This window comes from Mucor velutinosus (assembly GCF_035048745.1).
Source record: "Mucor velutinosus strain NIH1002 chromosome Unknown tig00000093, whole genome shotgun sequence".
Taxonomy (NCBI): Eukaryota; Fungi; Mucoromycota; class Mucoromycetes; order Mucorales; family Mucoraceae; genus Mucor; species Mucor velutinosus.
Window position 1 is genome coordinate 1,738,365 of NW_027041907.1, and position 14,717 is coordinate 1,753,081.

Below are 14,717 nucleotides of genomic sequence, written 5' to 3' on the forward strand. Positions count from 1 at the left end.
AGCTGAAATATTCTGGAAGGGTAGTTCTGCAACGTGTGCAATATGTAATTTGAATAGAAGACCTAGTGATTCTGATAAAGCTAGTTTATGCAAATTTTGATGCGTTATTATGTTGTTCGTAAGCTCATTAATAATGGTAATGAAAAGCCAAATTTGCTGCTTGAATACTATGGTTTTGCACTTTTGCTTCACTAGGGTAAAATCGCCTCATATGTCAATGTTACCAAATGTTGCCTTGAAACTACAGATCACTCAATCCACAGCCAAATAGCAGACAGGAAATCACTCAATTTGCAGCCGAATGCCTGGCAAGAAATCACTTGAATTAGATGCGTTATATTCTTGGGAGAGAGACTTCTGATTTCTGTTTGGACACTACGACATTTCTTTCATAATTTTCTAGTATATTATTAAAGGATGATGATATTAATGAGCGACTTTAAAAAATAGCTACCTAATATCAACAAGACAACATCTCTATATACACATAAACAATGTAATGCAGTGACAAGCTAGACCTCAAGCATGGGCGCTGTCATGGAAAAAGGCAGGTGTAAATGTCTAACATTCTGTCTTATACGGACCAATATACCTAATATTGCGGACATGTGCCATAAGTATGGAGTTAGTTTATGGTTCGTATCCAGTCTGATTCATGTATTGCAAATGAGTGGGATCGATGATACTTTAGGCCAAACGATGGCGTTTGCTAATTTGTTTGAGCCGTCAGTCATCACTTGTCATGTTATTGAGTGTCTTCGAAAGTGCATATGGTAATACTTCTACAAACGCAAAAGGGTATGAATGGATTGAATAATCCAAATGTTTCTGCTGCTGCTGTTGCTGGATCAGACTTTCTCAGCTTTTTTTTTGAGCTCCTGCTTCAAAGATGGCCTCCCCCTGTTTGGATTCTGTTCCATTTTCACTTTTTACAGGACAACATAGCTCATTGGCTACGCACAATCATCAAATGTCAAGAACACTGCTATGGCCCTTTGTTCTACGAATAACTTGATTGGAGTTGATCCATGATTTCGATCCACAAACTGTGACTGGAACACCACAACTCCACATTCAATCTTAAATTCTATATCTGATCGATTAGAGTAAAAATTTTACTTCTTTTAAATTCAAACGTTTGAACAATGGCACCTGTAAAATTGGAAGGTTATGAGTTTTTCAATAAAACCTTGAAGGCTCCCAAGACAATCTTGGCTCCTATGGTGGATCAGTCTGAACATGCCTGGAGAATTCTTAGCAGAAGATATGGCGCTGATGTGTGTGTTACTCCCATGTTCCATGCTAGATTGTTCAGCGAAGGCAAAAAGTACAGAGACGAACAATTTACTACCAATAAAGAAGATAGACCCCTTATTGTACAAGTGAGTGGTCGCATTTGGTGCATTCATATGTGTAAATACTGACTCGAATGACTAGTTTTGTGCCAACGATGCCGATATTCTTTTGAAAGCTGCCAAACTTGTGGAAAACGATTGCGATGCCGTCGATCTCAACCTCGGCTGTCCTCAACACATTGCCAAGCGAGGTCACTATGGCTCTTTCTTACAAGATGAATGGGAGTTGATCGCTAAAATGGTCAGTCTTTTGCACAAGGAATTAGCTGTTCCTGTCACTGTCAAGATTCGCTGCTTTCCCACTGTTGAAAAGACAATTGAATACGCAAAGATGATTGAAGCTGCAGGCGCACAAATGCTGACTGTGCACGGTAGATTGAGAGAACAGAAAGGCCACAACACGGGTATTGCTGACTGGGACAAGATCAAGGCCGTCAAGGAGGCATTGAGCATTCCCGTTGTTGCTAATGGTAATATTTTATATCACGATGATATTCAAAGATGCTTGGATTATACTGGCGTCGATGCTGTCATGACGGCAGAAGGAAGTCTCTACAACCCAGCCATCTTCTCCAAGGACCACAAGTTCCCTCCTTTGGCTATTGATATGGCTCAAGAATATTTGGACATTTGCAAAGTGGAGAAGACAAACGGAAGCGCCATCAAGGGCCATTTGTTCAAGGTATTGCACTCCACCTTGCCTCATCATAAGGAAATGAGAGCTCGTCTTGGTCAAGCTCGTCTCGGCAAAGATGGCTCTCTGGATGAATATACACAGGTGTTGGCTGAATTAAGGGCTTTGGTTTTGAAGGATATCGAGGAACAAGGAGAGGGCGAGGATGTGCAGGGCCAAGTAGATGAAAATGGTATCCGTAAATACGCCTATTGGAGATGTCAACCTTACATTCGACCCAAGCTTCCCGAGGATAATGGCAACAACTCGGAGAAAGCCAAGGCTCATCAAGCCAAGGTGCAGCAAGAAAAGGCAGAAAAGAAGCGTCAAGCTGAAGCCCAACAAGACGAGAGCAACAAGAAGCCTAAACCAGAAGCACAGGAAGAGCAAGTTAGACAAGTAACTGTAGATACCAATTAATCCAAAACATATAGAATTATTTCTTTTTTTTTTAAAAAAAAATCTTTATTATTAAAAAATGTACAAATATATATCTAATCTAATGTCTCCAAATCTTGAGCTGTTTATCTTTACCACCACTTGCTACTTTATCGCCTCCAGGAGACCAATCAACAGCAAAGACTTCGTCTAAATGGCCAGGTAAATCCATCTTGATCTTCATCTTTTTGATGTCCCAAATCTTGAGTGTACTGTCTTTGCTTGAACTGATCAGCAAACGAGAATCACTGGACCAACTCACTTGATATACAGCACCAACATGTCCTCTCAAGTTGCCAATAAATTTGCCAGTGGTACCATCCCAAAGTTTGACAGAATTATCGAATGATGCACTTGCAATTAGTCTACCATCAGGGGAGAATGCTACATGGTTGACCAGCTTTTGATGGCCTGTCATACGAGTGATTGGTTTCTTGCTCTTCTCAGGCTCCCAGTAGAACATGGTAAAATCATCAGAGCCAGAAACGAGCCTTTCAGAGCCTGATCCCTTGAATGTGTTGTATCTTGCGAGAGCTGCAGCCTTGGCCTCCTCCTCGGTCTTGTGTCTCTTGCCAGTGTGATCAAAAGGACCAGTGCGAAGAACGAAATCAGTGCTGAGAGCTAGTGTATTGACCCAATGACCATGACCTTCTAATGTTTTCACAAGCATGCCAGATGAATTCCACACCTTGATAGTTTTATCTTGAGAAGCTGAATAAATCAAACCTTCACCGCCCCACTTGACACATGTAACAGCAGCGGTATGTTGAGCAATGTTGAATGCCATTCTTCTCAATGAGGTATCCCATACACGAACAGTATGATCTTTGGAAGAACTGGCCAGGCGATTGGCTTTTGAGTTCAAATGATAAGGCTCCCAAGCCAAACTGGTGATCCATTTACGATGTCCCTTGAGTCCATCACCGATTTGCTTACCGGTCTTGGGATCCCATAAACGCACTGTGTTATCCATACTACCTGAGGCTAAAATGGCACCATCTGGAGACCATGCAATGGACAAAACCCAACCTGCATGGCCCTTGAGTGTGTGGCGAGGTGTTTCTGTATTCAAATCCCAAATACGCACTGTACAATCACCAGATCCAGTGGCTAATTGTGAACCGTCAGGGCTGAACGAGCAAGACAAAATAGCTTCAGTGTGTCCAGATAGCGTAGATGTACAACGAGAAACGGCTCGCACTCTGAAGATAGCTTGCGGTTGATATACAATAGTGAGTGTATCTTCGGTTGATTTGTCTTTACGATCTGTCCAAAGATCCTTGATGATCTCATCCTCGTTGACATGGAATGAGTAGGGAAGAGGATCTTCTCCCTGAATAAAGCGTTAGTATACTTGATCTAACATATGATGGCGCTCTGAAGACCTACTTGATTCAAGAGTTGATTCAATAATAATTCAAGTTGTTCAGGTGTGGCATCTCCGGGTAAATTGAGTGGAGGACCGGTGGATTCTCCTTCTGCTGTCTTGAATTGAGCAACTACTTTTTGACCAACAGGCATGGCCGCAGCTGCGATTGCATCCAGCTTCTTTTGCCTAATCTTTGCTGCCATGGTGTATAGATTGTGTTTATGCTAAAAAGTAAGGAAGACGAAAGTTTTTTTTCTTACCCTATCCTTCAAATGACAGTGGCTTTCCAGACATCAGATTTCCAGTGACGGTTTGCAGGTGACGGTTTACACCTTAAAGTATTTGACATGTTTGCATGATTTGAATGATTCTGGACCTGAAGGCCGTAAACGACATTAATCACTGTGTTAACAGCACTCAAAACCACTTGTGTCTTGAGAATCAATGATAATATTAGCAAAGTCACTAAGCATGTCAATAGCTACCTATTCTTCCATAATATAAGGGTGCCTAATGTCAAGTATTACAAAGTAATATACGCTTGCCATCTTTATGATGTTTCAGAGTTCTCTAATGCTTGAAACTTGAGAGATTACTATGAAGATGTTAAAGATATTTAAGAAGCTCGTAATTGAAACACAAATTTACTACAACAAATATGACACTAGGCAAAAAATATCTTTCTACAAGACTAAGTTTTGCTATGGTGGTGCATATAAAATTCTTTTTCTGCGCGAGCATTAATCAATGCACGCTCAAAATCATTTTATAAGAGTACAAATGATCACTGAAAGAATTGGTAAAATACGCACATGTGGTGTATTATCGACAAATGCTTTGGAGATCTAAAAGAATTCGAAAATATAAGATAAACACATTCTTAGGCATTCCCATTTGATCTTTTGTATTATCTGTCCAGGGTTATTAGAGATTACAAATCAAAAATTTAAAGAATTGAGTACAGTACAAGGTGAATAAACCACCGGCAAAGCCGGCATTGGGGAGGAGGTTTGGAGGGGATGCTAAGCCAATCCACCAAGAACATAATGCATCTAATTCAACATTTGATAACATTGACATATGAGGTGATTTTATCCTAGTGAAGCAAAAGTGCAAAACCATAGTATTCAAGCAGCAATTTTGGCTTTTCATTTCCATTATTAATGAGCTTACGAACAACATAATAACGCATCAAAATTTGCATAAACTAGCTTTATCAGAATCACTAGGTCTTCTATTCAAATTACATATTGCACACGTTGCAGAACTACCCTTCCAGAATATTTCAGCTGCCCAAGATGTAATTCATGCCGTGTAAATAAAAGCTATAAAACAAAAACACAGCCAAATTGGGCAATTTTCAAGCTTTAATATTTTGTCATGTAGACCTTTCTGAACCACCTGAATAACGCCAAACTATCGTACTCGAGTAACAACAACTTCCTGACACCTTTGCTCAACTTTTTGAGGACCCAAAAAAAAAAATGGCTAAAAATCGACCAAAAAGCATAAGGGGTACCTCATGGTTTACATCGAAAATCAAACGATCGCGTTTTTCACCTTGAAAATGAAGACTTTTACTATTGTATATATCAAACCAAAATGTATTTCTCGATCCAGAGCAACCTCTGAAACTACTTTTATAAGGCTTTCATATGCGAAATATGGCTATTTTCGCAAAAACCCTCATTTCAAATTTTATTAACTTGCTCAACAACTTCAATCAAAACATTTATTAAAGTTAGCACCATTGGAAGCGCCTTGAAAAGTACTTCAAGAATGTATTAAGAAGCGTAGAGTGATCATCATAATTTATATAGTCCAATATCATAAAATAGAAGAAGTCGAAAAAAAAAAGACGAAATCTGTCCAATCTTGAACAGAAAAAATAAACTGAATTTGAATTGATTTTGGCGGCGGCGGCTTGCTGCTGGCTGACCTAAATGCCTTTCTGTTGATGGCAATGATGATTGCGATGCTGATGAAATAGGGATCATGAAGTCAAAAGAACACTTGATTAACCTGAATTGTTTTTTCTTTGCTTTTATTGAGAGTTTTTCCCTATGAAGTTGTCGTTTGCAATGGCAATCTCTCAAAAAGTCGCTATAGATCTCATAAACTTCCTGTATTTACCTTTGGCCAGTTTTATGTTGCCATCTCAAGACCAATATCAGCGAATGGATACCTCCCCCTCCTGACTCTGATATAACCTTTCTACTATTAATTGATTGCATAAAATCTACTTGATATGCCAGATTTTTATTATCTTTGATTTGGAATGTGTTCGATGTGAGCCCGTAGGCCGACGCCGTCATCGAGCGTAGCGAGATTAATCGGCTGGTCTACAGTATACTATAAAAAAGACGTCGTTAGAAGTATATGAAGTTTAAACACTGAGCACTGGACAAGGCTCAAAAAACTTTTGTTCGCATTTACAAGCATGCTCCTGAAGTTTTGAGGTTTTGAGCAAAAAAGAAAAACGATAGGTTTGAAATCATATTAACGAGGATACTCACGCTCAACCCAACCCTTAAATGTGGTTGGAGCCAATCGTTGGTGAAGATAAACGCACTCAGAATCTGCCAACTGTCATTATCAGAAAGGCATTCGGGCTAGTTGGCAGTAGCGCTGCCCGCCGCCGCCGTCGACAAAATCAATTCAAACTTAGTTTATTTTTTCTGTTCAAGATTGGACAGATTTCGTCTTTTTTTCGACTTCTTTCTTCTATTTTATGATATTGGACTATATAAATTATGATGATCACTCTACGCTTCCTAATACATTCTTGAAGTACTTTTCAAGGCGCTTCCAATGGTGCTAACTTTAATAAATGTTTTGATTGAAGTTGTTGAGCAAGTTAATAAAATTTGAAATGAGGGTTTTTGCGAAAATAGCCATATTTCGCATATGAAAGCCTTATAAAAGTAGTTTCAGAGGTTGCTCTGGATCGAGAAATACATTTTGGTTTGATATATACAATAGTAAAAGTCTTCATTTTCAAGGTGAAAAACGCGATCGTTTGATTTTCGATGTAAACCATGAGGTACCCCTTATGCTTTTTGGTCGATTTTTAGCCATTTTTTTTTTTTGGGTCCTCAAAAAGTTGAGCAAAGGTGTCAGGAAGTTGTTGTTACTCGAGTACGATAGTTTGGCGTTATTCAGGTGGCTCAGAAAGGTCTACATGACAAAATATTAAAGCTTGAAAATTGCCCAATTTGGCTGTGTTTTATACATTTGCTTGTTAAGAGGCGCGTTTTTTGTTATGTGACAAAGGCATAAAGACATTGCATTCATTAATCTAGACTCAGGGCATGCTGCTACATTCAAGTACTTGGCCGGACATATTAGGTTGAGTGGCACTGTTGTATCGTTGTATCATTGCACAATGATAAAACTTACTAGTCAGGGAATGGCAGTCTTAAGGCATGCTGAAAGCTTCAGATGCAATAGATAATCTTCATCTAGTGAAAACTAAACTATAAAGCTAGCTCAAATAATAAATGTGGTCCATATCATATCCGTACATAAATCATATATCAAACATAATCTCAATTATATTTCATTCAAAAGCAATCACTACAATTACTCTATCAATGGAAAATGCAATGCCATTTTGTTTAAACTGTAAGCCTTGTCATATCCAAGCCATGTAACTGCAACATGCAATAATTAAAGATACACAAAAAGGGCGTTCGCAATGTAGTATTCATCATCACACCCAAAGTTATCACTGCTGCCATCTAAATAGTGCACTGATGGTATGCTTAGAATCACATGTGTGTTTAATATACATCTGCCACTCATTCGTTAATATTGTTTCTTGTGCATGCACTCCTGGAAAGTGTTTTATTTTAGCAACACTTAGATGAAAAGAGTATACATTGTCAAAAGGGATTGCTTTTTATCATGACTTTAGTGTATATAATACATGTACATGCTCTTATATATCAAATTAGTAACTGTCAATTCATTTCGTCTTGCAAGGCAACCCGTTCCTGAAAAAAATCAGAAGAGCCATTTGTTGATTTCTGTTTTAATCACAACTTGTGCGCCACTACAATCATGTCGCAAAAGCCGAATGATGTAAGAAAGTATACTATATTTAACCATGAAACTAAATGTAGCGCATACCGTGATATGATTGTATATCAAAACCATGCTCCCGTGCTCCTGATCTCAAGCACAGGCAGTGCGACAATTAGAGATACCCTCGGTAAAACAGTCGTAGATGTGCTGCAATGTGCGCTTAGTCAAGCAAGCAGGTCGCTTGACGTATCGTATCTAGTCTTTGTTATCATGTGCCGTATGCAATATCGTAAACAAACAAACACATGTTGACATTATGTGTAACTCTTGTTTTCTCGTTGTTTGTTTGATCAGCATACTACATGTCTATTTAGCTAAGAGATGACTGACACTGATAAGTTACGTTAAATTCCGTTAGTGCAAAAAAGATCATCTATAAGTATTGTGTATTGTGTATTTCTGTCGAGCGTTGTATAAATTTTTAATTAATTACTATAGAGAAAGGAGAGCAAGAAAGCGAGCATGTCATATATTATAGGGGTTGAGAGAGGAAGAGAGATATGTGAAGAAGTTTATCCAGATCAACCATAAGCTATCATTATGTTCTCCTAGAAGATAGAGTCTGCCAACTCGTAGTACGCAACCAAATAGATAGAGAAAGCCCCCTTTATGTCTACAAAAGGTAAAGTAAAACAACTCCTAAGTCGATTGAATTCGTCGACACAGTGGGGCGATCATTTCATGCTCATCAACTTTATGAAAAATCCCAGAAATTTCGCCTCAGGACGGATTTAACATGAAATAAAGGCATTTCCCAACATGTAGAGTCACCTTGTTTGTAGATAATGTAATAATTCTAGGGCAAATACTCGGGAAATACCATGCGTTATATCTACGTAATCAATGATATTGACTTGTCACTGCATATAATAGAAAAACTATACATTTTGATGTGTGTGTCTCAATTCCATACATTTATGATACATACTCCCCTCACCATGACAAAATACAGTATAAAAGGGAGACCCTATATAAATAAGCAAGGAGGGGCAAGATGTAAATCATAGTGTCTTATGAAAAAAAAAGGGTCTAAGGTTTCCATATTGTAATTCATTTTATCAAATAAAACATGTAACCAATGTCAATATACGCTATGGAATAAAGACACATCTCCCTCACAATACAGATCATTTATAGCCTAGTATTCTATTGTTTATTAAATATTTATCAAATACTAGTGCATAATTCAGATTGATCTGCTTGAAACACCATTTTGTCTTGGCGGTAATGTTGGATTTTGATTTGAAAACGTAAGGGTTGAATATGGTTCATATTACATGTGTCGCTAACATCATCATCATAAGCATCATCATTTGCACTGATGAATGTATGGAAATGGCTTATAGAAGGAAAGGGGGGAAACAGGGCGGAGGAAGGAGAAGGAAAGGCAGAGGAGCCTTACATCTAAAATAGTGTTTGGGATTGCACCACATAATCTCTACATGAGCCTATAGTTACAAGGTGTTTGTGTGGCAAAATAATGATTTTCACTCCATAACCACTATTACATCTTGCGAGTACGCCTTGTATTGCTGATTGCCCGTATCATAACGAAGCAAATGATTTATATATATATATACATATTTTCTTGATTTGTACAACTCGCACGGTTAAAGGGGGTATAAATGATAGAAATATGGATGCTATTTTTCAGTCATTCAAGGTATAGAAAACTGCACCCTTGTATCATGTATACATTGTTGCTCGCCTGGATTACTCGTCAGACACTCTATCGAGTAAATCTGCTGGTCCAAGAGGTACACTATCAAGGCGATAGTGCGCTTTCCCCCCTTACTTTTTGTTGATGTGCACCTTGCTCACTTGTCTATATGATTCCCCTTGTTTTTTTTGTGTGTGTATGATCCTCCCCCCATAAAGATGTGCATCAAAAAACTGTTAATACTTTCTATTTTTCTTTTCCTCTTGTTCTTTTGTTATATAAATATAAACATACATGTCTATAAAATCTTGGTTTTTACACAAGTTGACTTTTTCCTCTTCTTCTTCTACTTCTTCCTCTGCTTCACCTTCATTATTCTTTGGATTACTTAAATTAGCCATGAATGAATCAAGGTTAAAGACCAATCCATCATTTGCCAGTGCAGTGACAATCCCAAATTGTCCATCGGCAGACAGCACCAGAAAAAAGACATTGACACCATCCATATATACTGAAAAGTCGGCTACTATTGCTGAGCCAGAGAATAAGCTTAAATTGTTTGCTATTGCTTTCAGAAAAACATGCTGGGCTTTGTTTGTAAAATATTGGTTTTTGCTGGGTCTACTAGTCGCTATCATTCTGGCCATCTTCTTTCCCAATGTTGCTAGAAAAGGAGGTTACATTCGAGCTGAATGGACCATCAAATGGGGTATTGTATTGCTTGTGTTACTGGTTAATCTCTATATACTCATCTATTTACTGATAGGCGCTGTTGTGGTTATCTTCTTGATCTCTGGATTATCTCTACGCACAAAAATATTGGCAGAAACCATCTTGCGTGTTCGACTTCACTTGCTGATCCAAATGATCAATCTCATCATTATCCCATTTACTGTATATGGTCTTGTGCTATTATTCTTCAAGTGCCACATGAACATCAACTCATTACTGCTTGTTGGTGTTGTGATTGCAGCAAGCACACCTACCACGGTCTCTTCAAATGTTGTCATGACCAAAAATGCTAATGGAAATGAAGCATCAGGTAAACCCGTTAATGCAATTCTGCCATACAGAAGCTAATCATGCTATACAGCCCTTATGAATGCTGCTCTGGGAAATGTGCTTGGTATCTTTGTTTCTCCTGCTCTTGTATCCGCATTCCAGACACCATTGCTAGCTGCTACACCCGAGGATGAAAGTGCAGCACAGGCTGGTGGCCAAGTTGATTTCGCTCAAGTATTAAAGCAACTTGGTGCCACTGTCTTGGCTCCACTGATTGTGGGTCAAGTCATCCAATGGTTTTTTACGGAACCTGTGGCTAAATTCAAAGTAAAGTGCAGACTATCTGATGTTAGTAGTTTCATGTTGTTGACCATGGTGTGGTCCGTCTTTTCTGACGCCGTGTACTCTGGCTCATTTTCAGCTGTCAGTGCTAAAGACATTGTTGCTGTAGCCATCATGAATGCAGGATTTTACATTGTATTCTCCTTGCTTTGTCTCGTACTGGCCAGATTGCCATTGCCTAAATTCATTTCAACTCCTGCCCTCGTGAAAAGACTTCGGTATTCTCGTGAAGATACAGTTGCCATTATGGTAAGTTTAACATTGCTAAGCGACACATGGAATTTAATACTAAAATAATGCTTTCTGTAGTACTGTGGCGCCACAAAGACTGTTGCAATGGGTGTCCCACTGATCAATGTGCTGTATCAAAACGGCGATCCAGGTACCATTGGCGTCTTGTCTACACCGCTCTTATTATACCATGTTGAGCAACTGATCCTCGGTAACATTGAAGTTGAAATCTTGAAAAAGTGGGTCAAGCGAGGCAAAGAGAGACGCGAAGCTCAAGAAGCAGCAGCAGCACCTCCTGCCAGGGATGAAGAAGAGAATGTACAATATGACAGTGAAGTAACACAGGTAGCTTCTCGCATTGGCCCTCATACGCATTCACCCTCCCCATTATCTCAACTGCATTACAGCTATGAGAAATAGTCCATTTCATTGTTCTTCCCCTTCTAAATAGAGTTCTTACTAAGTTTCCTAATTCCTTCATCTTCTTATACCTCATTAATTGTGTACAATTTCATATCATTCATTTTTCTTATATATAAAAAACCTTCTGTCTCTTGATAGCATAAATGATAACCACCCCCTGTTGTTGGTTTGTCTCCAATTAAATGTCAGTTTTCAATGTGATAAAGTGGATGCCAAATCTTTCCGTAAACTTGGTTTCTCTTTTCTCTCTTGAACCAGACTAATATGACTGAATCAAGCACAAAACCTCCTACCCGTCAAGAAAGAAAGCGCTGTTGGTTCTTGAGAGATCAATATTTCGGATGTCTCGATAAATTAAACATTACTGACCCTACCATTGTTGAAAAGAACCCTGAAAAAGCAACTGAATGTTTGGAATTAAAGAAAGGATATGAGGAAGGATGCATGGCTAGTTGGGTATGTAGATTATTGAATGTGTTCGCCTTTTGTCTAGTAGTAGTAATTAATGCATTTGTAGGTTGAATATTTCAATAAACGTCGTGTGTTGGATTTACGGCAGAAGCAGTATTTGGAGTTTTCTCAACAGCAATCTGGAAAATAAGCCAAATCAGATATACGGAATTGTAGTGTAAATATCGAAATAAAAACAGTGTGTGATACACCTTGACTTGGGCCTTCATTTGATTGCTGGAGCGTATATGCGATGATGCTCAACCGAGCATGAACAATTATTGATGTATGATGATTTCTCGTCGCAGCAACAAGCTATGGTGACAGCGCATTGATTGAGCATTGACTTCGTCACTGGCTTTATCAGCAGTGTTTTTTCAATGTCTAGTTGAGCAATTTGAAAATGAAAAAGAACAATGTATAAAGCAGACAATGCTCTTTCGATTAAATTTAATTGTGTATTGACAGCTTGCTTCCTTGTTCCACTATAACGCTTACAAGTCGATACATCTTTGACATGTTTTCACTGTGACCGTGGAAATGGTCTGTTGAAAAACGTCAATAACAATCCAGATTCAACATTTCACCTTTGTTCAATACAAATATGTCTGACACTAGCGCAAGCACACCTACTCCTTCTACTGTCGAAAAAGGCTTGACTATGGATCAGTTGTTAGAGAATCAAAAAGAGGAGCAAAAGAAGCTCACAACAAAGATCATTGCTTTGCGTAAAGGTGTTCCTAAAAGCGACAAGAGAAAGAAGAGAGAAGTTGCTTCACGAATTGCTGATTTGGAGTACGATCTCAAGAAGAAGCATGAAGAGGAAATTAGAGTGCTGAAAGCAAAGGAGGCTGGACTGGATCCTAATGCTCCAGAACCAGAGGTAAGCTGGCTTATGGTGTTCACAGTTATGGGCGGGAGTATTGACATGATGTCTAGTTGGATGATGGCATCTCTTTGGATCGTTTAAATGAATTAAGCCTTGAAGAGCAAAAGAAGCCCGAGGAAACACCAAACACAACAGAGCAACAGCAGCAACAACCCAAAAAGAAGGTGAACAAAGCTAAATTAAGAATTGAAAAGAGAAATGCAGAGATGGAGCGTATACGTTTGGAGGCAGAAAAGGAGGCAGAAAATCAACCTGATCTGGGCGTTTTAGAAACAGAAGCTATTCGAAGACTAGTGATTCCCCTGAACCTTAAAATTAAACAAGTAGTTGCTGATGGACACTGGTAAAGAGCATTGCAGGGAGGCGTTGATTTGCATAAATTAACTTTTTTTTTTATTTTATTTTATTTTTTCGCGCTGTAGTTTATATAACGCATTTGCAGATCAGTTAAAAACAAGATACAACAAGGATGTAACATACAAGGAGCTTCGCCAGTCAGCAGCTGAACATATGCGTCAACATCCAGATGATTTCAAGCCATTTTTATATCTAGAGGATGGTGATTTTGATAGATATTGTGATGATATTATTAATACAGCACGCTGGGGAGGTCAATTGGAGGTAAATTCTCAGTCGAGGTTGATCTTGATGTGGGTATTGACATGGAGATTAGGTGTTAGCATTGGCTAGGTCAAGTCAAGTACCTGTAGATATCATTCAAGATGGAGGGCCTATCATCAAAATTTGCGATGATGAATATCCTGAAAAGTCACCCATCAAGTTGGCGTAAGTATTACTAAAGAATACCAAAGATGGCCGCGGGTATTGATTGTTCCTGTAGTTATCATAAGCATCTCTATTCGTTGGGTGCTCACTACAATTCGCTTGTCGACCAATTAAATGTCGAAAAGATGAGTTCTACCAGTGATTGATCTCTGTTTTTGCGCAATGAAGATTTCGATCTTGAACTGAGTTTTTACTCATTTGTATAAATAGATGGCAAATCTGTCAAAAATTTAATAAAACTACTATTGCTCCTCATTTTACACAAAACATCAATTACTGTCCACATGTCTCCTGCTGCTACTACTACTACTGCTCCCACTGAAAAGGCTACCTTTGGCGCTGGCTGTTTCTGGGGTACTGAACACATTTTCAACAAGCATTTCAAGAATGCTGGTATCATTAGCACCAAGGTAGGATTTATGGGTGGCGAATTGGATAATCCCAGCTACAAGCAAGTAAAGACTGGTACTACAAACCATGCCGAAGTCTGCGAAATCATTTTTGATCCCACTCAAGTCTCCTTTGAAAGATTGGTTGATTTCTTTTACAGTATGCATGGTAAGTTTTTTTTTTTTTTTTTTTTTTTTTTTTGTAAGAAATGGTGATGGAGGCAACAGTGTTTAATTAGCCAGTGCATGTAGATCCCACTACGCTGAATGAACAAGGACCTGAAGATATCGGTACTCAATACCGTTCAGCAATCTTTTATCACAGCGATGAGCAAAAGGCAATTGCTGAGCGAGTGACCAAACAAGTGCAAGAGAAGCATTTACCCAACACACCTATTGTAACAACACTCGAGCCTGCCACCACCTTCTTTGATGCTGAGGATTACCATCAATTTTACTTGGAGAACAACCCTGATGGCTACGCTGTAAGTACTAAGCAATGTGGTTTGTGGTAGTGGATCTGATTACTAATTCTTACTACAGTGTCCTACTCACTACCTTCGTTGGTAAACACCACATTCATCACACACCATTTGCATTTATATCCCATATAATTTTATTTTG

At 38.7% G+C, this 14,717-nt stretch overlaps 6 protein-coding genes across 6 annotated transcripts; 5 read left to right on the forward strand and 1 right to left on the reverse strand.

The window, feature by feature from the left end:
- Nucleotides 1–1,145: 1,145 nt before the first annotated feature.
- ATC70_002311 (uncharacterized protein) lies at nucleotides 1,146–2,448 on the forward strand (the record flags this gene model as incomplete). Its single annotated transcript, XM_064821689.1, has 2 exons — nucleotides 1,146–1,382; nucleotides 1,438–2,448. 2 exons carry the CDS (start codon nucleotides 1,146–1,148, stop codon nucleotides 2,446–2,448), a joined length of 1,248 nt encoding a protein of 415 aa, XP_064681375.1.
- Nucleotides 2,449–2,527: 79 nt separating this feature from the next.
- ATC70_002312 (uncharacterized protein) lies at nucleotides 2,528–4,038 on the reverse strand (the record flags this gene model as incomplete). The annotated part of the gene is made up of 2 exons (XM_064821690.1): nucleotides 2,528–3,799; nucleotides 3,856–4,038. The coding sequence occupies 2 exons, from the start codon at nucleotides 4,036–4,038 to the stop codon at nucleotides 2,528–2,530; spliced, it is 1,455 nt and encodes a 484-aa protein (XP_064681376.1).
- A 5,837-nt stretch (nucleotides 4,039–9,875) lies between these two features.
- ATC70_002313 (uncharacterized protein) lies at nucleotides 9,876–11,576 on the forward strand (the record flags this gene model as incomplete). The annotated part of the gene is made up of 3 exons (XM_064821691.1): nucleotides 9,876–10,623; nucleotides 10,675–11,174; nucleotides 11,235–11,576. 3 exons carry the CDS (start codon nucleotides 9,876–9,878, stop codon nucleotides 11,574–11,576), a joined length of 1,590 nt encoding a protein of 529 aa, XP_064681377.1.
- A 267-nt stretch (nucleotides 11,577–11,843) lies between these two features.
- On the forward strand, nucleotides 11,844–12,180 carry ATC70_002314 (uncharacterized protein; the record flags this gene model as incomplete). Its single annotated transcript, XM_064821692.1, has 2 exons — nucleotides 11,844–12,035; nucleotides 12,097–12,180. 2 exons carry the CDS (start codon nucleotides 11,844–11,846, stop codon nucleotides 12,178–12,180), a joined length of 276 nt encoding a protein of 91 aa, XP_064681378.1.
- A 453-nt stretch (nucleotides 12,181–12,633) lies between these two features.
- ATC70_002315 (uncharacterized protein) lies at nucleotides 12,634–13,850 on the forward strand (the record flags this gene model as incomplete). The annotated part of the gene is made up of 5 exons (XM_064821693.1): nucleotides 12,634–12,912; nucleotides 12,969–13,261; nucleotides 13,341–13,539; nucleotides 13,592–13,704; nucleotides 13,760–13,850. 5 exons carry the CDS (start codon nucleotides 12,634–12,636, stop codon nucleotides 13,848–13,850), a joined length of 975 nt encoding a protein of 324 aa, XP_064681379.1.
- A 138-nt stretch (nucleotides 13,851–13,988) lies between these two features.
- On the forward strand, nucleotides 13,989–14,663 carry RPS20_1 (40S ribosomal protein S20; the record flags this gene model as incomplete). Its single annotated transcript, XM_064821694.1, has 3 exons — nucleotides 13,989–14,262; nucleotides 14,346–14,578; nucleotides 14,637–14,663. 3 exons carry the CDS (start codon nucleotides 13,989–13,991, stop codon nucleotides 14,661–14,663), a joined length of 534 nt encoding a protein of 177 aa, XP_064681380.1.
- Between the last annotated feature and the right edge of the window lie 54 nt (nucleotides 14,664–14,717).